Raw genomic sequence first — 27,962 nt, 5'->3', positions numbered from 1 at the left:
TGGAGACAGAGACTCGGCTGTTTTAGACGTTTCAAGGTTATGGTCTACTGAAAAATGTTGTTAATGTTAGGAACTGAAACTTACAGATAACCGTGTCTTCATTTAGAGTTAAAAAAATCTAGATATAAACTATTGTTTAATAAATGTGTAACAAATAAGTTGCAACATAAATGTGTCAGATCTGAGTTTAAAGAGGAAAAAGTCGCGTTAATGCAACTATTGAGATTAATGCGCGAAGTTATTATAAAACATTTTCAAATGATTCCTCCTTTGACATATGTCTAATGTTTGTTGCAGCTTCCAGGCCTCCAAGAATGGACTCCATACCTGCGGGACGAGATTCCAGCTCCTCGCCAAACTCCAAACAAGAACTTTCCTACTCGAGCAGCAACTTGAAGCCCAACCAGGTTGGAGAGACGGTTCTGTACGGAATACCCATCGTGTCTTTGGTGATAGATGGCCAAGAGAGACTTTGTCTTGCACAAATATCCAACACATTGCTGAAGAATTACAGTTATAACGAGATACATAACCGGCGCGTGGCGCTGGGGATCACCTGTGTCCAGTGCACCCCAGTCCAGCTGGAGATCCTGCGGAGGGCTGGAGCAATGCCCATCTCCTCCAGGCGCTGCGGGATGATCACAAAACGTGAGGCCGAGAGACTTTGTAAGTCATTTCTAGGAGCTCACTCGCCCCCCAAACTTCCAGAAAATTTTGCCTTTGACGTGTCCCACGAGTGCGCGTGGGGGAGCCGTGGCAACTTCATCCCAGCCAGATACAACAGTTCCAGGGCCAAGTGCATCAAGTGCTCCTACTGCAACATGTACTTTTCCCCAAATAAATTCATCTTTCATTCACATCGCATGCCAGAGTCCAAGTACACGCAGCCAGATGCAGCTAATTTTAACTCTTGGAGACGGCATCTCAAACTATCGGACAAAAACTCTCCCACGGAGATATTACACGCGTGGGAAGATGTGAAGGCCATGTTCAACGGGGGCAGTCGTAAGAGGACGCTTCCAGGTGGTGGCTCAGAGTCTAACTCTCCCATAAAATCACACGGGTCCAACCGTCCACGAGACTCACCTGAGATACCTGCAAAGATCCTCAGCTGCGAGGACACGCGTGGTGCCATGACAAGCACGCGCAGTTACCCGGTCATTCCCGTGCCCAGTAAAGGCTTCGGGATGCTGCAAAAAATCCCTCCCCCGCTCTTCCCACATCCATACGGCTTCCCAGCTTTCGGTCTGTGCCAGAAGAAGGAAGACGGGATGATGGGGGAGCAAAGCAAGGCCGGCCTGCCGGGCGTTCTGTGGCCTGGTACCAAGGACAGCGCCTATCACTCCTTCCCCATGTTCTGGCCCGCGGCGGGCCCTCTGCCCATGCCTCCATACCCCCAGACTCCACATAAGCCCCCGCCAGAGCTGCTGTGTCCTCCCAGACAGACTGATATGGACATTTCTGAAAGTAGCGACCGGAGCACCAACACGTCAAAAGACAGCCTGATCGACAACGACCGGTGCTCCAGCACGCAGTCCACGCGCAATGAAGACGAGAAATCTGGGGATGAGGGGAGGCCGATGGAAGGGTTGACCCTCGCGCCCAGGAAAATCAGCTACGTCTCCGCCTTCAGACCCGTCATTAAAGACGCGGACTGCATCGCCAAGTTGTACGGAAACAGAGGCGCTTACAACGGCTGCCGCACAGGTTATCTGTCGCCTGATTTTTTAAGTGAGAGTTCAAGCTACCGGTCTATGTCCCCTTGCGTGGACAGCGAGGGCGAGCCGGACGTGGACGTGGAGACAAACAAAACAGCAGAGGAGGAAGAGGAGGAATCCCGGCCTCTGTCCTCTGTGTGTCCTCGGACTCCCCCCCGTTTGGCGCACAGCGTTTCACCAAAAGACTCGGACTCCAAAGGCATGCACGAGGGCGGTCAGGTTGAGTCCCAGAAAATGAGCCTCCATTTGGCCCAGTCCAGCGAGAGAGAACTGCAGGGCAAGCACTTGTCAGAGCCCCACACAGCTGCGTCGTTTACAGCAGTGAGTGACTTTTAACTGAAACATGGAAATAAGTCAAGATGTGTATTTTATTCTGAAGTTTTCTGCATTTGGTTTCATTTGTTTTTTGGCTCTTGTGTGTATTTTTGAGCAAACATGTGTATCTTTGTGAAGACAATGTTAAAACAATGTAACAGCAATAACAAATAGCATGTGCAACAGCATCTAACATTATTCTGCTTATCCGGGAAAAAAAATAAAAATGATACATGTAAACACAGAGTATATATGTTTAATTATTAGGCTTTAAGACTTTATTCTGTTGTAATTATTTAAGCAGACGTCATAGAAGTGGTGATTCTTTCTTGTTTAGGTTTACACAGCAGAGAGGAGTGAGCTGCAACAAAGGAGCAGTCCGTATCAGTTCAGACCCACGAATTACCTGCCTGCAGCAATGCCAACAAACGGTTCGACAAATCCATCTGCTTTTGCTTTTTACAAAGAAAAACTCACATTTAGCATTAAAAGTCGCCAAAGGAAAAACATTTATATAGATTTATTTTCTCTTAAGATGAGAGTGCAAGCAAAGAAGAGCCGTCTTCCACAGTGGAGGAGATCGAAACTAAGACTGCGGGACAAAGCAGCGAGGAGAATCAGAGAGAGCAGGATGAGGGTAAGCCAGGGGCGACGGGGAGAAAATGTCCTTTTTCCACCTTTTTCTTTTTTTTTCTTTTAACATAGTAAGATTTTATCATAAGTTTAATTAACCTGATTTCTGTGTATCCAGGCGAGGAGTCTGAAGTCCGAGCTGTGCAAACACAGAGAGAGATCCAAAGTCTGGCTAAAGGTAAGACGGTCTCCTTCCTTTTTTTTTTTTAAAAAAAAAAAAAAAAAAAAAAAAAATTATTATTATTATTATTATTATTATTATTATTATTATTATTATTATTATTATTATTGTATTTATAATAATCTTACAATAACCACGTCATTAATATTTTATTTTATTTTATTTTATTGTTTTTAATATTGTCCAGTGCCTAGTGCCTCATCATTCAAGAGATAACAAAATATTTTAAGTATCAAAACAAAAATCAAAGCATTTTTTAAAGCCAAAGGCCAAAATTGTCACTTTCACTTTATAGCTTATAAATAGGTAAGGATTTCTATTAACTGCCTGCTGAGGAAGACCTGCTCTGAATGTTTTTGAAAAAATGATCATATTGATCATATCCTGATAGCAGTCATTCAAACAAAAAGTATGATGGAAGCTTAGGCTACAGGGGCCCTTTTTCTTCTTTTAATACCCTCTGCATTGTCTGCTGTTTAGAGGAGCTGCAGAAGCAGCTGTTGGAGCAGGTTGAGCTGAGGAAAAAGCTGGAAAGGGAATTTCAACATCTGAAAGGTAAGCTGAATTTTGCAACAGCGCTGTTCACTTCACCTTCTTGGGTTTTGTTTAAATCACAAAGTCGTGGACACAACTCTAACAGCTGTCTGGTGCATGTAAAAGGACTTTTCTACATTCTTATTTTCATACCTTTACCTATAATCTACCTCAACGTCCATCTGATGAGTTTCATCTAATTTTAAATGTGTGATGACATTTTTTCATCTTTATTAAGGAAATGATATTTTTACATAACTGAAATACGAATATAGATAGAAGTGTTTTGAAAACCTGAGAGTTTATAATAATGACAGAAATTTCCCATCTGCACAAAAGAAACATTAAACTGGAAAACCAACAACAAATCTTCTGTAAGAAACAACTATTTTGACTAGATGTACAATCAGGTGACAATCAGTTAAAAAAAACTATGATACCAAAAAAAAAAAAAAAAAAAAAAAAAAAAAAAAAACACCGTCTGACTTATTTCTCATTAAATTTCGTTTCTCTCTTGCTTTCCAATGCTGACACCCATTTGGTCATCTGTAACTGTAGAAAGAAATAGGAAAGTCTCATACCATGAGGGAACATATCTACAAATATCTCAATGTATGACAAAGAAAAAAAAAAAAAAAAAAAAAGAAGGATTGAGGGTTACAAAGGTCATTCTTTTTTAATTACTGAATACAATAATATTTTAACCATTTTATTTGGATTGTGTGTGTGTTTGACAACAGCATGTACTGACATAAAGAAAATAAGTCATGATCATTAAAAACACTTTCAAGAGTGTTGATTGTTAAATCTTTGAAACTTGAGTGTTTAGTACGGTTTCAGCAAAATAAACCATACTGAATCAGGTGTATTATTTTATGTATATATTATCACTTCAATAGCAAGAAATAGCCTTTAATTGTTTGTTTGATTATGACATGAAGAAGTTTAGATAAATGTAAAACTTTTACCGTCCCCCCCTTTTTGGCAGCGAACATGTTCACATCATCATGGATAACATGGATGTCTATCCATGCTACCCATGGATACTTCTCCATCTAACGTCTCTGATTTTTATTGTTTTGGTATTTTATTTCATTTGCTCAAAATAAAAACCCAAAGAATGAATAGAAATGTTTCAGGATAACACCATATATGCACGTATTTCTGTAAATAAACTGTAAATATTTGTTGTGTGGCAATAAAACAAGATCAGAAAAGCTTGTAAAAGTTCTCATAGAATTACCTTTTTTTTCATTATTTTCTTATATTTATTATAAGGTAAGTTTTTTTTAAAACTCTGTTTTGATCCATTCATTGAAAACCAGACAGGAGACTATGACTTTTAGACTTTTAAAAGAAAATATTTCAAGTAGTTTTCCACAAAAATCCCTTCTATCTATCTATGATAGGCTTTGAAAGGCTGTAATTTGTTAGCAGAGCCTGCCTATCTATCTATCTATCTATCTATCTATCTATCTATCTATCTATCTATCTATCTATCTATCTATCTATCTATCTATCTATCTATCTATCTATCTATCTGTCTATCTATCTATCTATCTAAGTTTGTAATGATTTGTTGTTTGGCTTTATTTTGAGAGAAGCGCCCTCTAAAGGATGTTGTATCAGTTTGGCAGCCAAGTAACAGCCTACTGTACCAGGAAAAGTAGCATCTATCCAATTTTTCCTCATTCTGTTTTCATTTTCCAGGTTTCACCGTTAAGCTATTTCGCAGTTTTACCATCTGTTTGATTTTTTTTTTTTTTTTTTTTTTTTTTTAAGAAAGAATACAAGACAATTCTTGTTGTGAAATTGTGTCTTTGTCAATGGAAATGGTTTGATTTTTAACAGACATATCTGCATCATCTCTGAATCAAATTCGTGCTTTTTATTCCTCAGATAATTTTCAGGATCAAATGAAAAGGGAACTTTCCTACAGAGAGGAGATGGTTCAACAGCTTCACATCGTCAGAGGTGAGACAAATAAAGCAGAGGGGGATGACACCGTCACGTGCTCCTGATTTGTGCCTCAGATGTGAACTTTTTATTTTAGTCTATTCTATTCCAGAGTAATTTAGCAGACGCGTTTATCGAAAGCGATTTATGAAAGAGAACAATACAAGTAAGAAATCAAACAGGAGAGAACATCATATATAGGATTTTCATTTATCCAGTTGTTCCTTTGTTTGTTTGTTGACATATTTGCGTTTTACACCTAAAAATTCCGCCATTTGACTTCTGCCTCGCAAATTTACGCCCTTTAAGTTCTGATTTGAACCTAATTTACCACATTATGTCCATTTTAATATTAGAAAAAGATTAGATAGATAGATATTAGATTAGAAAAAAATATTAGATATTAGATTAGATATTTCGCTGAAAATGTTCAAACAAATGTTTTTCTAAATCAGTAAAAGGTGGTTGTGTTTCTTAACTCTTTTCAAGTGATTGGGTAAAAGCATTAATAAGCTGACACATTTCGGCAGGACTATTTTCTCGTGCTCGTGCACAATTAACTGTTTTATCTCCTTCTTCATAGAAGCTCACGACGCTTTACACCATTTCTCCTGTAAGATGTTAACTCCTCGCCACTGCACAGGATCCTGCTCCCTCAAGTCTCCTCTGCTACCACCATGATCAGGCACATTTAGGACGGATGACGGCTCCTATAAGGACACATCTGCACCTCCTGTCAAACTGCACACATTAGAAATGAAAAACCTCCGCGGACACCCGGAGCAATCGAAGTAAAATAGACTAAACTGGATTGACTTGTAACCTTTGAAAAATGTGTATTTACACCATCTGTATTTATTAAATCATCTTGCAAACAGTTAAATTTGTTTTACTGAAATGATGCCATTGATTATATTTATTATTTGTGGCAAAGTGCAATGACAATATCTTGTAATAGTGGGTCGTTTTTCTTTCTTTTTGTCAATAACAGGAACTTTGTCAAGCCAGTCTATTGCTCTTTATCCTCTCATAGTTGTAAATAAGCCTACTGCTGTTGTTTTTGTTAGTTACATGCCAGTAGCTGTCATTGGACGAAATGCACTTTAAACAAGTGATGGGAATTACCATTAAAGTCGTACACTGAGAAAGGTCTACAGTATATTTATCATTATCATTTGCATTTGTACTTGAAGAGTGGACAAGGCTGAATTAGTGCATCTTTGACATTCTAAGTAGCGACATATTCTATTAAGAGTAGCCTATTTGTCACTGTATTTGTTTTCATTACTAATGAATAAATCGTTTTACTGAAAGAAACTGCATGTTTGCGATCAATCTGTTTATTAGGTTATTGTTTTTCTTTCTTATATTTTGCTTTTGAGCAATTTATGTATGCATTTTATAAGACCTCATTCTCGTATTCGTGAGTAATCTGATCATTAAAAAAAGACACATTTTTAATCTGTTTGAAGTAGCACCAAAACAGATATTAACTACAAGTCGTAACTCCAAAATAGCTTTGAATTATCATGTTTTCAAACACTTAATTATTTCCGTTTGGTGAATTATTGTAATGAAACAACCAGCCAATGTTGTGAATTTCTGCTTTATTAATTTGCTAGATAATAAATTAAATTCACGCTTTTGGTCATTTTGTAGACTTTGTCTGTTGACTAATCATAGTCAATAATTAGTGGATGTTTCGCCATAAATATAAGCTATGAAAACAAACACATTTTGGCATTCACTTTGAGCCACCTTTATGATGCGGCTTTATGTTTACTTGTTTTCAGTCAGGTGAACTGGAAGCCTCAAGCGGGATCGGACTTCTTACGTAAACCCTTGGGTTGTTCTGTGTTGGTCTGGCGTGGCGCAGCAGCGCCTCCTGCTGGACAGAGCGCATAAGGAGTGACGCGCCACGGCGGTACTCCGTCCCTTGAGGGTGACTGTTTCTACGCGTGCGCACCCAAAATAACAAGATGGCGGAGAGTGCGGAACTGAAGGTAAAGCGAGTCCCTACATAAGGTTGACAAATAGACGTTTCACAACCTCCTATTTGAATTTCAACTCGTTACACCATTGTTTTTTGACAACAAAGGCCACATGAGCTTTCTTATCATATCATATATCTCTAAAAAGCGTTACATGATATATCAGACAAACTGTTAGCTGGCTGGCTAGCTTGTTAGCATTAGCTTTGTTATTGTTGCCGACGATCCGTTATGTTGTCTCTGCGGTTCACCTGCTCATGAGGCCACATACATCTGTTTGATTAAAGATTAAACCAGCAACTCTGTCAGCATTCCTCTCCCAATGCACTGTAGTGTAATTGTCTTTACATTTTAAGTAAATACCGGTGCTAGAGGTTGTATCTGTTTAAATTGGGCTGTGTCTATTCCCTGGAATCCAAGCAGGCTAATTTTTTCTGGCAATCACTGGTAGTCTTAAAATGTTGGCATTGTCGTAAATAAAGTTATTTATAATGTTATACATTGACTAAAATTTATTAGACACACGTGATTAAGTGAACTATGAAAGACAGATTTAATTAGCAGTCATTTCTTGAGCTTCTCACATGCGGTGGTAGCGAGTGTAAGCTAACTAGATTTGTTGTTTTACCTTACATTTCTCTTTGCTTCTGTTGACTGTAACAGTACACTCTAAGTCACTGAAAGCAGGCAACTTGTTTATGTGAGACGTTTTTCTTATGAACTGTATAACAACGAACCTAAATGTGCACATCCGACAGTCATCCGTGTCTTCGTTGAGTCTGAATTGTAATTGCAGATGCTGCTCTGCTGTTGTGTAAACTTGTTGCGTCACATTTATTTTGACATACGACCATAGCGACTTTCAGACCATCTCATGGATCACTATTAAAAAATAATTAATATTTCTCTGATTTGTTTTAGTTTCAACTAAACAAAAGATAAGATTAAAACATGAGATGGTGTTTGAAGTTAGAAAAAAGGTGAAGGATTTACCTTTACCCACTTTTCCCAGGGAATTACCAAAACATGTATCCGGGCTTAATATTTTTTAAGCTTTTGTGTTGATGCTGATATTAAGTAGTTTATGTATGACACCTTATTTTACTTAAATCTATAACCTGCAGCGATGAACATTTAGACATATAGAGATCTGTTAGAAAATGACTAGCTGTTTACACAATGTAACCATTAAAAACTCAAAAATACCCCTACCTTTGGGAAATTGAAAACATTCAGGAGTTTGGGTTTTATCAGTTACTGGTCATGAACACATTATGTGCTGTTATCTTAGGTTATTTAGATCATAATATAGTTTAGAACACAAATGGTTTAATTTATATTTTATTGTTTTATCACTTTTTATTCATTTTACAACCAGCTCTAGTAACATAGAATGCTTCTTAGATATTAGTCTGATTTGCAAATAATTTTCAATCCATTCATCAATTTTCAAGCCAAGAAGCAAAGCTGCTAACCACTACACCATTGTGCCGCTAACAACCATGTTTGCCTTTCTGATTTGCTCGTTAACAAGGACCCTGATGCAACAAAGTATTTGAAATATGTCAAATATGCCAGGAATGAAAGTGCTCTGAATATGGACAATTTTGATGTGTAGAAATGAAGCTGAAGTCCATCTATCTGTTTTCTATATCCTGTTACTCATGTTCAGGGACAATGGGGCTCAAGCTACCATCAGGCGAGAGGTGGGGTACACCCTGGATAGGTCAGCAGTTCATCACAGGGCCAACATATGAATGAGACAAACAAGAATGCACACTCACACTCTTACCTTCACATTACATCCTCAGTTGAATTTAGAATTACCAATTAACTAATAATGGATATTTCTGGCACAGTGAGACACAATCTAAGCATCCCTGGAGCGAAACAATACATAAACTGGAAAAACATACAAACTCAGAACGTTTTACTGTGAGGTTGTAGTTCTACCCACCATGCAGCCCTTGAAGCTGAAATGACTATAAGTGTGATGTCAAAATGAGAATTGAAAATTGTGGGGTTTTTTTTTATTATTGTGAACTCTTTCAGTAAAATGTGCTTTTTAAGTTCTTATAAACCCTATACCCCCATTTTTTTTGTTTTTTTTCCAGCAAATGGTAATGAGCCTTCGAGTTTCTGAGCTCCAAGTGTTATTGGGCTATGCAGGACGGAATAAGCACGGGCGCAAACATGAACTTTTGACCAAAGCTCTTCACCTACTCAAAGCTGGTTGCAGCCCTGCTGTGCAGATGAAGATCAAAGAGCTCTACAGACGGCGTTTCCCAACCAAAATGGTTTCACCAGTGGACTTGGCTCTTCCTGGCGTCCATTCTGCATCCAGTTTGCCTGCTGGCCTTGCCCAGCTGGGGTTTGACAGCCACGGTTCTCCATCGCCGCTGCTGCCGATTTCTTTACTCGGACCTAAGCATGAGTTAAGTCTGCCTCACCTCTCCTCTGCCCTTCACCCTGTGCATCCTGACGTCAAGCTCCAGAGATTGCCATTCTATGATGTGTTGGATGAGCTTATTAAACCAACCAGTTTGGGTGAGTCCACTACTTCCTGCTACTTTTTTATATGCCAACAGGCATTGCACTGTTGCTTATTCATTTCTATAAATTCATAACTAAGTTCATGTTGTTGGTCTCTTTCAAAGTTTCTGATAATAGCCAACGATTCCAGGAAGCATGTTATGCTTTTGCATTAACACCGCAGCAAGTTCAACAGATCAGCAGCTCCATGTAAGTGAGAAAAGTGGCTGTACTGTTCTGTTGTTGTCCCTCACAGAGATAATAGGGAGGAAAAAATCCACTATAACATGAATGTCACTATCATTATAGACTTTTAGGATATACGGCTTATCTGGCACTAAAAGTAATGTCAGTTGTTATCAAATTGTGTCTTGTACTGTTCTTACCAGCCTGACCTGACCCCTTGAAACTTTTTTTAGGGACATATCTGGGACCAAATGTGACTTTGCCGTTCAAGTCCAGTTAAGGTATTTCTATTGTACTTTGATTTAAAGCATGATTTCCTCTAAAATAATCTTTTTTTTTTTTTCTTGCTAATAACTCAAATTATACTACTACTCATTTCTGTTATGAGTGTTGCAGTCTTGTAAGTTTTCAGTGTTTCCCTGCTCCAACATCAGACCAGCCTATCAGGTTTTACGCAATGACTCATCTATCTGTCAGTTGTGTTGGAGCAGGAACACATTGAAAACCTCCAGGACCTGATCTTTTTCATTTAAACTGAAGCTGTTTTGACTTATTCTTAACAATCTGAGCAGTACACTAAAATACATTATGAGGGGATTTTGAACTCAGTACATTTACAAATAAATAAAATAGTTTTGCCAAAGAGGCACATGCTTTATTTTAATAATAGACTTTTAGAAGCATTCTCCTGCAGTATATCAGGGATCTCCAACTTTGGACATCATGGGCCACTGTCCTTAAGGTTATTGATATTTCCCTGCTACAACACACTTGACTTAAATCAATGAGCCATCTAGAGGCTTGTGGAGAACTTGGCAACAATCTGTTTGAGAACATGTTCATTTTCATAAGATGTGTTGCAGCAGGGAAACATCTCAATCCTGCAGGATTGTGTTCCAAGAGGTCTACAGTTGGTGACCCTTTTATTGCATCATAGATGGGGGTAAGCGTACTTGTTACAACTGAAATAGTCGACTAAGCGAGCCTAATTGTGAAAGTTGTAACAAATTTGCTTTTGATTGTTGGTGACAATATTTCTACAAGTCTTCTGTACAATTATTTCTTTCATTTTTAGATTTTGCTTATCAGAGACAAGTTGTCCGCAGGAAGACCATTTTCCCCCCAATCTATGTGTTAAGGTCAATAGCAAGCCCTGTAACCTTCCGGTGAGTCCAGAGAATTTATTTCTGGTATAGAGTCAAATTCAAATTTCAGTACCGTAATTTTTTTCCATGTTGACTGCAGGGATATCTTCCTCCCACCAAAAATGGAGTTGAACCAAAAAGGCCAAGTCGTCCCATCAACATAACATCTCTTGTGCGGCTCTCCACTACTGTTCCCAACACAATTGTGGTGTCCTGGACCTCAGAAATTGGGAGGGTAAGGCCATTGCAGAGGAATTTTTGAGAAAGCTAAAGAAATTACAAGCTCATTGCATGATGTTCACCAGTTAGTTTTTTAAATGTTTTTATTTATTTATTTGTTTCCCCCTTTTTTTAAAATTTTTAATCAGAACTTTTCCATGGCGGTATATTTAGTCAGACAGCAGTCATCTGCAGTGTTGTTACAAAGACTACGGGCCAAAGGAATCAGAAACCCTGACCACTCAAGAGCCCTGAGTAAGTCACTGCTTTATTTAATAATACTTTATTTACTATCAAATACTACTTTATTTGATAGTAGTATTGCCACTATGTGTAAGCAGGGAGGTGAAAAGTCTTCACCAGATTTACTATATTTTCTATGTAGTACTTTAGGTTCCTGTTTCATGTTTGATTTCATGTCTAAAGCACCTGGAGATTAAAGGAACTAAAAAAAAAAAATAGTTCTGAAAAATTCTTAGTTCCTTTTCCAGTAATGGAAAAGTTGCTTTGTTCCTTTTTTGTTAAAATCTCAGCTATTGTTGCCCCGGGGATTTATATATAGTTTTTATATTTTCCTCAGTCTTGGCTTTGGTTTGTTTACTGTTTGTGTTACTTTACAAGAAACCAGACTTATGTTTATGTTTCCCAAAGTTCTTTGTTCTGCGTGAAAAACAAAAGACATTTGCCAAGTTGAAAAGGCAGTTTGGGGATTCAACTTTGCAAATAAACATTTTGCATATTTGTTTTAAAAGGCTTTGATGCTTTATTGAATCTATGTGTTTTTCTTCTTCAATTCCACAGTTAAGGAGAAATTGACAGCTGACCCAGAGAGTGAGATTGCAACCACCAGTTTGCGGGTTTCTCTCCTGTGTCCTGTAAATACTCTTCACCATAATTTTGTTCTGTCATAGCTGTGAGAAATTAATTCTTAGGTGGATTGAGTAATAACTGATATCCCTATTCCTGTGATTAATTCAGGGCTTATAGTTGCTAAAAGCTGAGTTTATAGTCATATTTGAGGTAATTTTATGGTATAAGACTGCTTTAAGGTTTATTGACATAATACTGTATATTAAACACTGCTTTATTCTGTTGCATTCTGTCATACAAGGGGTTGTTATATATTACAATCTTGAGAAGTTATGTTTTTTGTGTGTTAAAGCTTGGAAAGATGAGGCTGACTATTCCTTGCCGATCAATGACATGCTCACACCTTCAGTGCTTCGATGCTACACTTTATATTCAAATGAATGAGAAAAAGCCGACCTGGGTATGTCCAGTGTGTGATAAGAAGGCCCCATACGAGCACCTCATTATTGATGGGTGAGCAAAACACTGATTTATTTAAAATCTATAATTTGGTTTTAAAATGGAAACCATAAGTTTGTGTAATGTCACTCTTTAACAGAATATTATCATTCTTTTAAATATTTTGTTACTGGTAAGATTTTTTTTATTTATTTTATATTTGTTAAATCTGCAAATACCATGATGCAGCTTTAAGAGCACCAATGTTTTAAACCTAATCCAAAAGTGATGAAATTGCATCTTGTTTCCACAGGTTGTTCATGGAAATCTTGAACAGCTGCTCTGACTGCGATGAAATCCAGTTCAAGGAAGATGGAAACTGGGCACCCATGAGGTCGAAGAAAGAAGTGCAGGAGGTTTCTGCTTCCTACAATGGTGTAGACAGCGGTACGTTCCCCACAGAGTCCCAACATTTACTATTCTGTTGGATTGCTGAGCAAAGTATAAGTTTGCTGTTTCTTTTAAGATTTGTCCAGTACGGAAACTCATGAACAGAAACGGGGATCATCCAATGATAACAACAAGAAAGTTGACGTGATTGATCTTACACTGGATAGCTCCTCAGAAGATGAGCAAGATGATGAACCACCTCCAAAACGGGTTTGTCCATCGTTGTCTCCTGTGTCTCCACCTCCAAACAAGGGGTAAGCCTCTAATTAGGAAGTGAGATGACTGTAAACAGTATTGTTTTTTTAGACACCTCTACTCACATCAGTCTGGTTGCTTCCTTTCATTTCTGACTTCTCGTGTCATTGTTTCCTTTCAGAGTGCTGAACCTGCACAGCCAAGCCTCGCCTGTTGCCAGAGCTCCCAGCATGCCCCCTGTTGAGACCAGTTATATTCCTCCCCCACCACCTCTAATCCAGGACTACCGCCACTATTATCACACAAGTGACCTGCCAGGTACAACATCTGTTTGTCGTCCTAAATGGCATAAACTCACTTTAAAGTTAATTTAGCGTTTTTATTTATATGATTATTAACAATTGATATAAAACATTGTCTTCTTTTTCTTTTTCCAGATCTAAATTTTTTCTCCTTCCTCCAAGGTGACAATCAGGTACGATGACACCTGTAATGTTTTTGTTCAATTTATTTGTTTTAAACAATATTTCATTATATCACTAGAAATCTGTTGCCATGGTAGCTGTAGTCCTTTTAGAGAGATTTACACATTTACAGATATAAAATAATTAGTATCAATATTATCATAGCCATCTGTGTAAACTTCTGTTTTACTATGGTTACTATTTTTTCTTTGAAAATGATAGTCTTTAATATTTGGTGAACATGGCTGCATCATACAGCTTTACTAAATATTTGACTGTTCTGCAACAGTAACTCTTCTCTGTCCTGTTAGCATTATAACATGGTGATGGCTGCTGCAGCAGCTGCATCAGCTTCTGCCCCGGAGGACCATGATCTGCTCCTCAACCGATTCCTGCCCTACAGTTCCTCTCAAATTTTACGGGAGCAGCCAGGCACCCCTGGTAGCAGCACACTGGCAGCCACCAACGGAGGCAGCAACAGTGGAAGCACCAGCAGTTTGGTGTCTTCCAGCAGTCTACGGGATCGTGAAAAAGACAGAGACAGTCACACCATTACCGGATTGTCAAGGTCCTCTGTGGAAGCTGCAGCAGCAGCGGCAACCATCTATGGCTCCATATCTGACGTTATCTCTCTTGACTAGATCCACACAGAACTAAAAGACAAGGGAGACTTCGAACAGTAGTTCATTGTAAATAATCAAGAGGAAGATGAAAGAATACAGTGCTATGTACAGAGAGGAAAATCTATTTTCAATTTTACTTATCATATGTACATAAACTTAGGACGACTCTTGTCCGGTGAGTTACTTCAGTTGATATTTTTCTGTGAATACTGAAGACTTTTTCACACCTCTTCATGTGGTCCTTTTGATTATATTGTAGCTTTTGTACCTGTTTTTACAGTTTTGTTTCAATATTTAATGTTAATGGCATTATTTCAGCATACATGCACAGAGCTCAATGAGGCAAAACGTTCTGGAACATATTTAGAATATGAAGAAAAAGAGCATTGTTGTAGAGAAATGAAAGGCTAGCCACAGCAACACAGGAAAATGTTTAACAATTTTTTTATTTTCTAAATATAGTTTATCTGTCAAAATGTTTTGGCAGCAGAAAGATCTGGCCATTTTTTGCCATCACTGTAGATGTATTTTCTCTCAGACATTAATGCTGTGGTTTTTATTTTTAAGGAATTATTTATGATGTAAGTTATGTTGGATGTGTGCTATTTTTAAAAGAAGCATTCCTATGCCTCTTGGAACTCTTGCCACTAGATATGCAAAAGCAAAACGTGAGATCGTTCTGTTGTCGTAACAGCACACTTTCTCTCCTCACTTATTTTAAGCTAATCTGCTATGAACATCATGTAATTGCTTGGACTGTACCTGAGATCGGGAGAGGAAATTGGGATGCTCCACTTTAAAGACAAGGCTAGTCTCTGGTCTGTTTAAAGTTAATTCTTAATCAAAAAGCTATATCTGTTCACTTAGTTTAAGTGGATTAATTACATTTCAGTCTGTTCTATTTTAGCACTTGTCTCTTTTTTTCTCCCCGTTTTATACGATCTGTTTGGAGCAGTGAAGAGTTGCAGTTCACACTCAGTTTTCAGCTTTGTATGTCTGCTGATCGCCTGAAAGCTCACCTGTTAAAGTGCTGTGCTGTTCTGTAGTGAGGCCACAGGATGCATAGCAGCTTTGGTGTTTAATGTATTTGCAACAGCCTTTAATATAACTGTGATAGCTTAGTATTTGAGTGAATCACAACATGCATTTTGGCCCAGAGATTGAAATGATTATGGATGCCTCCCCTCCTTTTTTTTTTATTTTTTATTTTTTAACTTGTGCTTACAGTTAGGATTATTTATTATCATATATATTTTGAACATTTGTTTGATTTGTGAATATGCATTGCTGTCATTGTATGTGATATTTTCTTTTGTAATTATATTATTGATGCTATTTAAAGATGTCACTGTTGCTTGACATGCATTGTAACATTTTCAGTTTCTGTCTGTTTTGCTATCAGATGATGTCAATAACTCAATAGAAGCTTTGATCATTTTGAACAGCTATGAAGTCTAATGTGCTATTTCATATTTGTAATAATTGAAACTCATAAAATAACTTATTCCTTGTAACTAGTTTTAGGATAGTCCTGATCCAGCTCCATGTGTATCTCTGTTACTATAGAAAACAAAAAACATTTACATGGAAAACCATTCAAAAAAACTTATTCAAATGGAGCAAAGGATAATACATGAAGCAAAAATGCAACATGACTATCCCGAAATGCCTCAGAGGCTGTACTGAAGATGTCATTCTCTGTTCCTGAAACCCTGCACCCATCCACCTTACAGTTGATATTAACCATAGTTTTATTACAGGCATGAAGTATTTTCCTTGGTGGTTGGTCCACAAGACTAAAACTAGTGCAAAAAAAAAAAAAAAGTTATTTAAAAGGTACACTAAATACACTGAATGTGCTCAATGACAGCATGTTAAATGTGAAGTCAGTATTGTGATACTAGCATTGATTTACATCCATATTAAAATAAATCAGAATGTTAGTTTATGAAGGTAAAACCAAGCAGGACACAAAAATTCACATTTTGAATTTAAAATTATCAGCTGAATAACATTTTCTCAACTACCAGAATTGTAAGGATTCAGGCAGACAATGTGCTTTAAAGTAATTGCACTGCAGTAGCTGGTTTGTTTAAACTCCAACTCAAGCAGCTAAATAATGAAATTCCTGGAAAGTAACTAATGTACTCATTTAAAATCTAACTTTATTTGTTTAATTTATATGTTTACATTTTTTTTTTCCTATGTTTCTTAATTAATGCTGCAATGTAGCAGAAAAATATTTAAAAGCAGAGATACTTAATTCGATCCTATGAGGGCTGCAATCTTCCAGGTTTTTAGTGTTCTCCCTGCGCCAGCACATCAGATTCAAATTAAATGGATCCATGGACTGCCAAGTTCATGAGTCAGGAGTCAGGTGTGTTGGAGCCGGGAAACCTGCAATACTGGGGCCTTTGTAGGACCAAATAGAATATTCCTGCTATGGAATATGAACCCTGGCTGTTTTCAGTTTTCTGCTACACATCTGCATTTATCTGGTAGTTTTAGTCAAACTTGGCCAAATGAGTAGGACCAAATTGAGTAAACATGTTCCAAAGAACACCCAGATATTCACTTAGGATTGTTTACAGGATGTTATGTAAGAAAAATGTATAGTATTTGTAGACTCACTGACCTCAGTATTTCTTGAATATCTATGTTCCTCTCTTTTGTTTATGTTATATAAGGATTATGTTCATGAGATGACAGTGATTAACAAAGATGTGTCCAAGTTCCATGTCCATTCTGACTGTATGCAATCTGACAGTTTATATTATACACAGATTACACAGACAGTGTGCTAAGACAACATGTATAACAATGTGTGCTCTACTTGGGAATTATATGTGTATATAGGCCTATATTGGTATAGATACAACATAGAAAAGGGCTAAATGAACCTAACCTTTTTGGAGCTGCTACCAATTGATAGTTTTAAAGGTAGTGAAAACCATAAAAAGATCCAAAAAACCCTGAAATGACAGAAACATCAATTCATGTATTTGTTAAAACACAGTATTATCATATAATATTCTATTTATTATAACTAATCTAGACGTTCCAAGCATAATCAGCTGCAGTTTATATATATATATATATATATATATATATATATATATATATATATATATATATATATATATATATATATATATATATATGTATATATATATATACTTTTTTGTTGTCGTTGTTCGACAATAGTATTTTTCTAACCATAAATCATTATTAAAAACTCATTCAGGAAACGACAAACTGTTTCCGTTCCTGTTTTACCGAGGAGCGCGAACTTCTTTTAGGTCCCCGCATTAATGCGTCACTTCGTGGGTGATGACGTTATTTGAAAGCGGCGCCGTTGCGGACTGGAATGGGAGCAGGCGATTTTTCCCATACTTTGATAGTTTAATCCGTGAATGGCGCCGAAACAGGACCCGAAACCTAAATTTCAAGAAGGTAACATCCTGCCTGTATCCTGCTTTTATTGAACCACAAGCAGCAGCAATTGTTTAGACAAACGAAAGAGTCCACAATGTTAGCTTAGCTTCTCTAAACAAACACTTAGCACTAAGCGGCATTAGCATTTATTATTTTGATATGAAGAAAAAACAAGTTGTTATCTCTTTTATTGTCTATTTTACCATCTCATTCGTTTCTGTCTCTGGTAAACATTCAAGGCTTGCAACAAAAATTTAAAATGTTATATTTTAACTATGTTCCTCTTTGCTAATACCACCAGCTTCATTCATGCAGCGCTAGCTCCGGATGGACTTGACCGCTCTCTGTCGCTGGGCTAGCTGTTAGCTGAAACCCTGCTAACCTATTGTTTTATCTCTGCTTGGTGATGTCACGCACACTGCTTCTTTACGCAGTTATATAACACAAAGAAAAGCTGTTTTCAAATGTAAAGTTTTTACAGAAGCAAGTCAAGTTGATTGACAACACTCAAAATTCATACATGAAGTGCCATAAAAAGTACAATATTTCCTGATAATTTATTAATACAAAGTAGATAGAAAATGTTGAAGTGGGCCGGTTTAAAAAGTAAACAGGTGAATTTAGTTGTGGACTCTACTTGTGTAGCTAAAAGTTGGTCATGAACTGAAAGTTAATTTTTGAAGTGTGATGCATGTTAATTTATATTGATTACACATTGATTTGTTTATCTGATAGTAGCTTTGTTTATTTACTGTTGAGGGAACTGTCATGCTAACTTAATCTACCCTGTCTCTGCTAAGGTGAAAGAGTGCTGTGTTTTCATGGGCCATTGCTCTACGAAGCTAAGGTAAGTTGCTATACTTGGCCTACCTCCTTGTTTATGACATCATACTCTGTATTTTTTTTTTTTTTTTTTTTTTGGTTGGTAATTATGCCTCTTTTTGCAGTGTGTTAAAATAAACATCAAGGACAAACAAATCAAATACTTCATTCATTATAGTGGGTGGAATAAGAAGTAAGTATTTAGCTCAAATTAACTTAAATCTGTCTTGTTCCATGCAATCCTCAAAAGTAATTAAATTATTTTGTATGTTTTCTCTTCCAGCTGGGACGAATGGGTTCCTGAAAGCAGAGTGCTTAAGTATGTGGACAGTAATCTTCAGAAACAGAAAGAGCTTCAGAGGGCAAATCAGTAAGTCTGGGACACATGCAGGGTTTTCAGAAAATTTCTGTCTGTATTTCTCCAAGGAGCTGACTCATTGAAACTGACTTGTGTAAATTACATATTTAAATAACAAAATTTAATTGATCATAATTCAGAGACCATTATGTGGAAGGAAGAATGAGGGGTGCTGCGCCGAACAAGAAGATACCTCCTGCATCGCAGAAAAATGATGTGTGAGTCCCCACTTTTCCTTACTATCTGTTATTTTTGCACTGACCTTTTCAGATTATTTACAAAATTATGATTGTATTTCTCTTGTACAGGAAAACCAAAAAGAACAAACAGAAAAGTGAGTATCATGCTGCCTTAAATCGCATAAACCTGATCATTTACAATTATGATACACCAGCTTTTGTGTCTTTATCATTAGTAGTTAAAACTGGAAATTGTGTAACTGTTGGATATGTTTGTTTGTGCAGCTCCTGGAGCAGGAGAAGGAACAAGTTCAGGTGGGGACCCAACCCACCCCCCACGAAAGAAGAGGGCACGTGTTGACCCAACAGTGGAGAGTGTATGTTTGCATGTCTGTTGATTTTCTAGTGAATAGCTTTTCTGTTTATTGCTTTATATAAATAAATATTTAGTCGCTCTGAAAGAATTCAGGTGTAACTGTGTAAACATAAAGGCATTGAGTTCATGTGTGGGGTTTTTTTTTTCCCGCTTTGTTTGCTCAGGAGGAAACCTTCATAAATCGAGTAGAGGTTAAAGTAAAAATCCCTGAAGAGCTGAAACCGTGGCTTGTGGATGACTGGGACCTGATTACACGACAAAAACAGGTAACTAACCAAAAGCTTTCCTCCATCATTTTGTTCAGTGGCACAGATGTACTTATGGTGTAATGATTGCAGGGATATTTGCAATGTAACTACATAATTGTGTTTGTCTTCAGCTTTTTCACCTACCTGCCAAAAAGAATGTCGACGCAGTCCTTGAAGATTATGCAAACTATAAGAAATCCAGAGGAAACTCAGACAGCAAGTAAAACCTTTTTTCCCCCTTAAAGTTTTTTTTTTTTTTTTTTTTAATGCATTCTTGTAATATTTTTTTTTAAATGTTTAAATTTGCATAATTATCCATTTTCTGTTACAGTTGGCTGTTAAGTTGTACCGGTGATGCATGCTTTTTGTTTTTTCTCTGCACTTCTCAGGGAGTTTGCTGTAAATGAGGTGGTCGCTGGTATTCGTGAATATTTCAGTGTCATGCTGGGAACACAACTTCTCTACAAATTTGAGAGGCCCCAGTATGCAGATATCCTGGCCAACCATCCTGATACGTCTATGTCTCAGATCTACGGCGCTCCTCATCTACTAAGACTCTTTGGTACAAACACACCATGACACTTGAATGTTTTGAACAACCACGGTGTACCCCATAAGATATATGAGCTGCCATGACAACATGTCCCATTGTAGTACAAGATGATTTTTATTTATTTTTTTTTACTAAACTGCACTAAAATTCTATAGGCAACTTTTGTAAATACTTTTGGTCAGTGTTTCCCAATCCTGGTCCTCAAGTACCACTGCCCTGCATGTTTTAAAGGGAACCCACTTTAACACACCTGAATGACTCATTAGCAGGCTGCAAAGAACTTGATGGGAAAGGTTGTTCAGGTGTGTTGGAGTAGGAACACATCTAAGACATGCAGAGTAGTGGTACATACGGACCTCGATAGGCAAACACTGCTTTAGGTGATGGGTCATATGTTATCTTGGAAAGCCATTAAATGATTCAGTTTTTCAACATCACGTTTCAAAGGTTGGTAAAGAAAAAGTTTCATACTTTAGTTAAGGCTGGTAAGTTTGGCACACTTCATTCTGATTTATGTCAGACTTATGTCAGGTATAGTGCTTGTAATCTGGCTTGAAAGTGCATGTCCAGGAAATAGTTTAGTTTGTGACCTTCCAGGGTGTACCCTGCTCCTCATTTAATGAAAGCTAAGCTTTGGCCTCCTGAAACCTTCACAGGCTGAAGCAGAAAGATGGATGGAGTTTGAGGAGGAAGCACGGTTTGTCGTAACAGGGAAAACCTGGTGATGTGTTGACACACACATTTTAATGGATGTTACACCTGCTAATGTTTATTCATATTCAACCAGTCATCTTTGAATCCATGCAAATTTTTTGGAAGAAAGTTAGACAAAGGAATAACGTTAGCTTTTCCAAAATACAGGCAGCAGTGTTCTCTTAAGATGCCGTGTGCAGCAGAATCTTAGTGTGCGAAGAGTCTGAGTGTTGCAGAATAAGATTCAGTTTGTGGGATGATACTGAACATTTATTTGTTTAGTTAATTGTGAAATTTCTGCGATAGTTAAAACATGTTTTCCAACTAGTTGTTGATCAAGACAATTGTAATTTTGTAAAATGTAATTTCTCTTATATTTCAATAATTTTATTGTCAGATCCAAAGTGGGCAGAGTTTCTGATCAGATAACATAACACAAAAATGTCACAAGATTAACAACACAAGTCATAGCGAGCCTGCTAGATTATCTTTCTGTTACTCAGGTGCTCTTATAGCAGGAACATTATCCCAGTGCACAGCTATTTATTTTATAAAGCTTTTATCAACAAGTAAAAGTTGGTTAAGGATTTATTGTTGTTTTGGCCTCTTGCTTGTCTTTTTTTCTCTTTTGCCTGTTCTTGGCAGTGTGCTTCAGTATTTTGTTTGGTCTTGTAACCTCTGTCATGAGGCCAAGAAGAAAACGATGAACAAAGGATAATTTTTCCTTTAACACTAACAGGATGTGATGTTGTGAAGTACTGCTGCTGTTAAAACATGTTTTTCTTTTACAAAAAAAAACAAATATGCCAATTTTATGTGCTTATGATGGAAATAAAAGGTTTATAAAAGTTCTAAGGAAAAATATAAATTAAAGAAAAATCTGGTGACTTGTCAAGAAAGCATGTGAATGTGTTTATGTAACTGCATTTGTTTACAAACATGGAAAACAAGTCAGACCCACTGGTATGGAGCTGGTGTGAATTAAAGAGAAACTAGAACTACACATACAGATTAGAAATGATGTCTGTTTTCACTTTGTGTAAAATTGTGTCCTTTTTTGGGTTTGATAGTGAGAATCGGAGCCATGCTGGCGTACACTCCCCTGGATGAGAAGAGCCTTGCACTGCTGCTTAGTTACCTACAAGACTTTCTCAAGTGAGTATTTGGAAATGTTTCAACAACATTCCTGGTGAACAATCCACAGCAGTAATGTGCAAAATGTGTCTCCATTCCAGGTATCTTGTAAAGAACTCTGCATCACTTTTCAATGCCAGTGACTATGAAGTTGCCCCTCCAGAATACCACCGCAAGGCAGTTTAAATTTTTTAAAATTATTTTAAGATCTGAAGCCTTTGTAAGCTGAACTTTGGACACAGCATTTTTACTTGTCAAAAGGATGCAATTTCACCAAACACTTTTTAAAGACCAGATTGTGAAAGGCCTGTTGAGTTATCGAGGAAGAATTAGATGATGATGTCAAAGTAGTCCCTGGATAAATGATTTTTCTTTCATGTGGAAAGCTGCTGAGTACGCTCTTCCTGTTTTGGTATTTCTGAGTACCACTTTTTAGTTTCTATTATATAGATTATTGGTCCAGTGTCAACATCTTAAAATGATTTCATCAGACTTATTTTGTTTCCCTTTTCAGTTCAGATGCTGGTTAAATTAGTTTTGCAGACTGTCACCATTTTCTAATAAAAGTCTTTAATCTGCTTGTTGTCACTTTGAGTTTTGAAGGTGATCAAAATTACGGGATAGTATCTATTGTCCAACTTTGTCTAAAGAGTGAAAACAAAAACTGGTAAATGTTCAACTAAATTCAATAATATTTCTCTTTTAACCTTTTAATATTTTGCTTTTACAATCTTTTAAAAGCTCTACTCTTTTAAATAGCTGGAGCTGTGGCATGTTGACCAGTGTCTCATCACCTCTGATTTGAACATAGTTAAGTGATGAACTGAGGGCTTCATTTGCGATAAGGCGGACCACCCCAGAGGGGCTCCAGGGTAGGTTGAGCAAATGTGTGCATGTAAATACGACATTAGCTGACAGTTTGTGATGTGGTTGAAGAGCACAGAGACGGTGTCTCTGGGGGACACTTTGCCGAACCAGAGAATATACTGGAACAGCATTATTTGGTTATACTCAGCTGTGTGTGTGTGTGTGTGTGTGTGTGTGTGTGAGAGAGTGAGTGAGTGAGTGATTAAGCTCCTGACACAAACATCCAGAAACCTACATTTGCACACTTTTCTTTTTTTAGTTGTTTTTTTTTTTTTTAACTTACATAATATTGTCAGTTATTCCTTATGGTTATGTCCCCGTGTACAGTCTTGTTTATGGTTAATACAATCTAAGCTTATCTGCTGTTGCGTTTGGGATCATTGTGTAAACTGAGTCTGGGTGGGTTTTTGTCTTGCGGTTAGTGTTGCATATCAGTACTGGACAAATAACTTAAATATTGCTGTGCTGAAAGAGGATTTTTTTTATATTTTAGAAGAATCCTAGGAATAAAAATAGTCATAATTCTGCCGAGTCCAGATTGTGTGTACTCTCACACCTACATTGATTGTGTGAAACGAACAATTTTCTTTTTTCTCAGTGAAAAGTCAAAACGCCGACTGTCATAATTGTCCGGCTGCTGGGATTCTTTTGATTGATGTTCCAAACTATCCTACTTATATCCAATTTGTTTAATTATGAAGACTTGTATTACACACGCGCGCACACACACACTGACTTCACTCTGCTTACATTTAATCACTGATTTGTGGCTGCAGCCAGATTTCCTTCTTCTGAAGAAATTAAGTAAAACTTGTGACTTATTGCGTATGGATTAGACAGCTGGTCTTGAATTTAAACACTAAAGCTACAGGCCTGGCCCTGGGCTGTTGGGCTTGGCTAAACATTTTAATCCTATAATTAGAAGATCATTTGGAACGAAGTGGGTTAACGCAGCTAGCTACCCGTTTCCCCTCTCACTGGAGAAGAAGCTTTTTCTGCTGTGCTGGTTTTTACACGGTGAACCCTCCAAACCTGGTGGTGGAACGTCAGAAGATGGAGAACGTGTGCTGCAGTTGGGGTATTTTGCTGAGGAAAGAAATGTAATGTTCTTATGAACCCAAGCCAGAGCGACCTTCCTCCTCTCACCCCTGTTCACTAGAAAGTGCTCGGCTTCTTTTCCCACTCTAGTGACCTACTTGACATGAAAAAAGAGAAACTAAATATTTGCTTCAGGTTGATTTGTGGTTTTATCCGTCAGCTGCTTTCAGCGGTTATTGTCATAGCAATCCACAGTTTTTCCAGAAGAATTTCTTTAATCCAACTTTCCCCAGCAGCCCAAGCAAGGACCAGATGTGTTTTCACTGGAGAGAGCTCTGACATATCTGGACCCTGGTGGCCCATCAGAAAGACTGACACGTACAGAGGACTTCTCTGGAAATCCGCTTATGAAGACACCTCACTGCTGGCTTCTTGCTGGACTCCGTTTTCTGCTGTGATTAAACTTGGTTTTCTGGAGGTTGGCCTTCCTGTAACCCAGGTGACATATGCATTAAATATGTCATTTTTTTGTGTGAGATATGTGCAATGCTGCCAAAGTTATTGAGACAGACTGAAGTGTGATTGATGGTTGTCACCAGAGTTTCCTCCAGGTTTGTCTGTTCTGGTCTCAAACAAAATATAGACAGGTTTGCAGAAACGACCCAGTTTAGAAATGTCTCATTGTCACAATGGAACAATATACTTTAGTATCTGTGATGATGTTACATAGAAGCAAATAGTCTTTGCTCTTGATTTTGAGAATTTTTGGTACAGTTTTCCACAGCATGAAATGGTATGAAGACCTTACAATGACCTTTACAGAGTTTGTCTTAGAAATCCAGTTACATATAAAAGCTGCGTCAGTCGGGGAGCAGCTATTCCGACACTAATTTCAGAACTTTTGACACTTTAAGTGCATTTTGGAGTTTTGCTTGTAAATGCAGGACTTAGTAGGATACCGGTAGTTTTTCTTCCCTGTCTGTCCACATCAAGTATTGTTTCAAGTATCAGTACAACTACATTTTAAAACAATGCTCTTAGCATTAGTCAGGGACTGTCTGTTACCCAAGACAAGTAACTTTCTCAAGTTTCTGGTTATTAAGTTATTGATGGGTTTAGATGTTTCCTCCCAATCTGTGAATAGTAATATTCAAAGCAAATGCAGCCAGAGAGAGGATTTATCTCAGCCCAAATAATACCAATGATAAACCCCTAACATTTATTTCTTACCTTAAAACAGTGTGTCACATGAAATATAAGTACACTGGTGCATAAGTACAACTGGTGACCATAAAGCCGTACTAAAGTTTGGCAAAAAGTACAGAAACATTTCTAATTCTCTAATCATTTTCCCATGTTCAAACTTCATATCTTTTAAAGTGCTTTCAGTGGAAATGAGAAGTGATTTAGAAAATTCTCTTTTATCCATTTTTTACAACCTTTTACTGATTTTAACCACAAAAAAAACATAGAAAATATAAGCTAAAGCTGAAAAGGCTTTTAACTTTAGATGGTAGTGCTCCTAACATTTCTTCAGGCATCTGTTACAGGTGAAGATGAATATGAACAAGAAATGTGTTGGTCTGCTCATACAGGTATCAGACTGCTTCATACAAATCCCCAAAATTGTGAGTGCACTTTACAACAACGCAGCGGTTCTCTGGCTCAGAAAATAAACTTAAAAAGTGTCTAATCCAAAAGTGTCACAGAATAATAGCCTATAGTAATGGTAATAGTACCAGGCTGATATTCAGCATTTTCCTGAATCATAATGAAATTTTGAGCTTAATTGTGGTAATGGTAAAAATTCAGCTTTGTTTTTGCACATGTTAGGAGCTGTCAGGTTTTTTTTGTTCTTTTTTTTTTTTATCCTCCTGCTTTTCCAATCTGAGAGCTCAGTCAGCGGCTGTGTACTAAAGGTAAGATCATGCTTGCTCCTATTTTACACAACCTAATAAATAAAAGGATATATATTTTTTACCATCTCAAAATATTGCTCGAAAGCTAATTTAACAGTCAGTTTTCAATTGCTGCTACTTTTGTAGATCAATGTCACAATATCACACTTATATTTGCCGTTTTGAGTGCGTCTGTGGATCAGTACAGACATGCAGTGTGCTTTCAGTATCTGGACATTCTACAGAGTGGTTCAAAGGTTGAGGGTGGAAAGGCAAAATCTTCTGATGAAAATGCCAATGTCACTTTATTTATTCATGTATTTATTTATTTATTTAAAGAAAATCGGACTGCTTATAAATGTTTTATGATATTTAAATAATTGTACTAATTGTATAGTGATCTACTGTATAGTCACGAGTCTGGAGGACTTGAACTTGCATAAATTTACAAAATGTAGTAGTTTGTATGATAATTACTGGAAAAAATGTACATAAAATTTGTGGGCACAATGTAGCCTATGCAGGTATTCTAACTGGAGAATTAGAAACACAACGCATGACTAGCAGATGTCTTTCTTTTCACACAGTCACTGTTATTTATCTGGATTCTGTTTTTATGTGAAGGACTTTACAAAATGCAGCTTTTAGGGTCATACAGAGAATATAATAGCTAACAGCTCCGTAAAAAGTAAAAAAGGAACTAAAATAGTCATGTTTGCAGCTTTGCAACCTGACAAAAGTTAATGTGTATTCACTTTGAGTCTGTGCAGCCTTTTGGCATTTAGCTATACTTAATGCTACATGGTGGACAACAGAAAGCATAAACTAAGCTATCATGGCTGCTGCTGTTGAGAAAGATGACTGGACATAACTAAGTTATGGAAGTGACTGCTTAAAAATATGTTGAAACTCTGTATAAAACTACAAAAGTGGGAAAAGCTTCAGATTTATGTCAAAGATTTTATTTTTCCACATTTCCCCACTGCATCTGGTGCACTATCCTTGCTGATATAAGTTGTTGCCACTTTCATAAGTCTCCCAGTGAAAGTAGTTTAAGTATGTGTAGAGTTGCATTAGCGCCACCAGATGGCAGTATAGTGACAAAATTGATTATCCTTGTTTGCAGAAGTTTGTGACTTTTTCTTTTCTTTTTCTGGGGGGGGGGGGTTCTTTGATTTTTATTTATTTTTTTTTTTTCCACCTAATTTTTCTTCTTACAGGAGCACATTTGAGACACACACTTCATAAAAAAAAGATCATATTACTGTGGATATGTAATAAAAAGATTGCTTGCACACCCGAGGCCATAAACACAGCAGACAATCCTGTAGGGATACAAAAGAGCTTACTCTTACTAGGCAGCAAATGCTATCAGTTTAATTTTCAGATGGAAAGTATTTGAGTTGTTGGATATTACACCTCCAGAGCTTAACCATCTGCCTCAAGCTCTCTGAGGTGAAAGACTGTCTGTGTTTAATGTGGTTGCGAATGTTTCCCCAGACTAGGACTTAGTGGTAGACTAATTACACAATGGGCATGGAGCCTCAGTAGCATATTGCTGCCAAAGTCTTGTGTGACTGTATGTCATTAGCACTGGAGAAGTGCCTTTGCCACAAAGAGCTGCGGTCATTCTGAGCCTTTAAAACATGAAAGCATCTTCTGGAGAAGGAATTTGCAAGACATAAACAGCCTGTAAAATGGAAAACTACATCTGTGTCCGTTTGTTTTCCTGACAGGCGGCCAGATTTGGTAATTCTTACTGAGATTCTTTCCAATAACAGTGAGCAGTCCAAATAAAGAAGGAGTATTTGATCCATCTGTTTTCAATGTGGCGTAGTAGTGGTTTTATACTCAAGAAGTCAATGTGGTGGGATAGCGAGAAATTGTGTCAAAAATGTCGAAACCTTATTTACACAGTTTGCGCCATGGGGCCAACCCCCACTCCACAACTCACTTGATTAAGACACTCAA

The 27,962-nt window shown here is 37.4% G+C and overlaps 3 protein-coding genes across 4 annotated transcripts; all 3 read left to right on the top strand.

Moving 5' to 3' along the window:
- Positions 1–302: 302 nt before the first annotated feature.
- skor1b (SKI family transcriptional corepressor 1b) lies at positions 303–6,018 on the top strand (the record flags this gene model as incomplete). The annotated part of the gene is made up of 7 exons (XM_079258514.1): positions 303–2,039; positions 2,371–2,464; positions 2,569–2,670; positions 2,785–2,844; positions 3,328–3,402; positions 5,281–5,355; positions 5,921–6,018. The coding sequence occupies exons 1-7, from the start codon at positions 315–317 to the stop codon at positions 6,016–6,018; spliced, it is 2,229 nt and encodes a 742-aa protein (XP_079114640.1). The 5' UTR covers positions 303–314.
- A 1,286-nt stretch (positions 6,019–7,304) lies between these two features.
- Positions 7,305–15,667, top strand: pias1b (protein inhibitor of activated STAT, 1b). Its single transcript, XM_079259082.1, has 14 exons — positions 7,305–7,340; positions 9,443–9,875; positions 9,986–10,070; positions 10,280–10,327; positions 11,122–11,212; positions 11,292–11,426; positions 11,560–11,665; positions 12,212–12,285; positions 12,573–12,733; positions 12,972–13,105; positions 13,185–13,362; positions 13,485–13,621; positions 13,741–13,778; positions 14,079–15,667. The coding sequence occupies exons 1-14, from the start codon at positions 7,317–7,319 to the stop codon at positions 14,406–14,408; spliced, it is 1,974 nt and encodes a 657-aa protein (XP_079115208.1). The 5' UTR covers positions 7,305–7,316; the 3' UTR covers positions 14,409–15,667.
- Positions 15,668–17,717: 2,050 nt separating this feature from the next.
- morf4l1 (mortality factor 4 like 1) lies at positions 17,718–22,760 on the top strand (the record flags this gene model as incomplete). 2 transcript variants are annotated; one of them, XM_079248627.1, is made up of 12 exons in its annotated part: positions 17,718–17,843; positions 18,626–18,672; positions 18,773–18,840; positions 18,931–19,017; positions 19,146–19,223; positions 19,314–19,339; positions 19,470–19,561; positions 19,725–19,826; positions 19,940–20,028; positions 20,198–20,370; positions 22,125–22,209; positions 22,290–22,760. In XM_079248627.1, 12 exons carry the CDS (start codon positions 17,804–17,806, stop codon positions 22,372–22,374), a joined length of 972 nt encoding a protein of 323 aa, XP_079104753.1. In that variant the 3' UTR covers positions 22,375–22,760. The 2 variants fall into 2 exon arrangements, with proteins under 2 accessions (XP_079104753.1, XP_079104754.1); XM_079248628.1 differs by lacking the exon at positions 18,626–18,672 and having other exon boundaries at positions 17,721–17,843.
- Between the last annotated feature and the right edge of the window lie 5,202 nt (positions 22,761–27,962).

Source organism: Telmatherina bonti (genome assembly GCF_933228915.1).
Source record: "Telmatherina bonti genome assembly, chromosome: 2".
In the NCBI taxonomy this organism is placed as follows: Eukaryota; Metazoa; Chordata; class Actinopteri; order Atheriniformes; family Telmatherinidae; genus Telmatherina; species Telmatherina bonti.
This window is presented reverse-complemented; position numbering and strand designations above follow the sequence as displayed.

Coding starts and splice junctions, on each gene's coding strand:
- pias1b (XM_079259082.1), top strand. CDS start 7,317: ATGGCGGAGAGTGCGGAACTGAAG. Junction 9,876..9,985: donor TATTAAACCAACCAGTTTGG/GTGAGTCCACTA, acceptor TCTCTTTCAAAG/TTTCTGATAATAGCCAACGA. Junction 11,666..12,211: donor TGACCACTCAAGAGCCCTGA/GTAAGTCACTGC, acceptor TCAATTCCACAG/TTAAGGAGAAATTGACAGCT.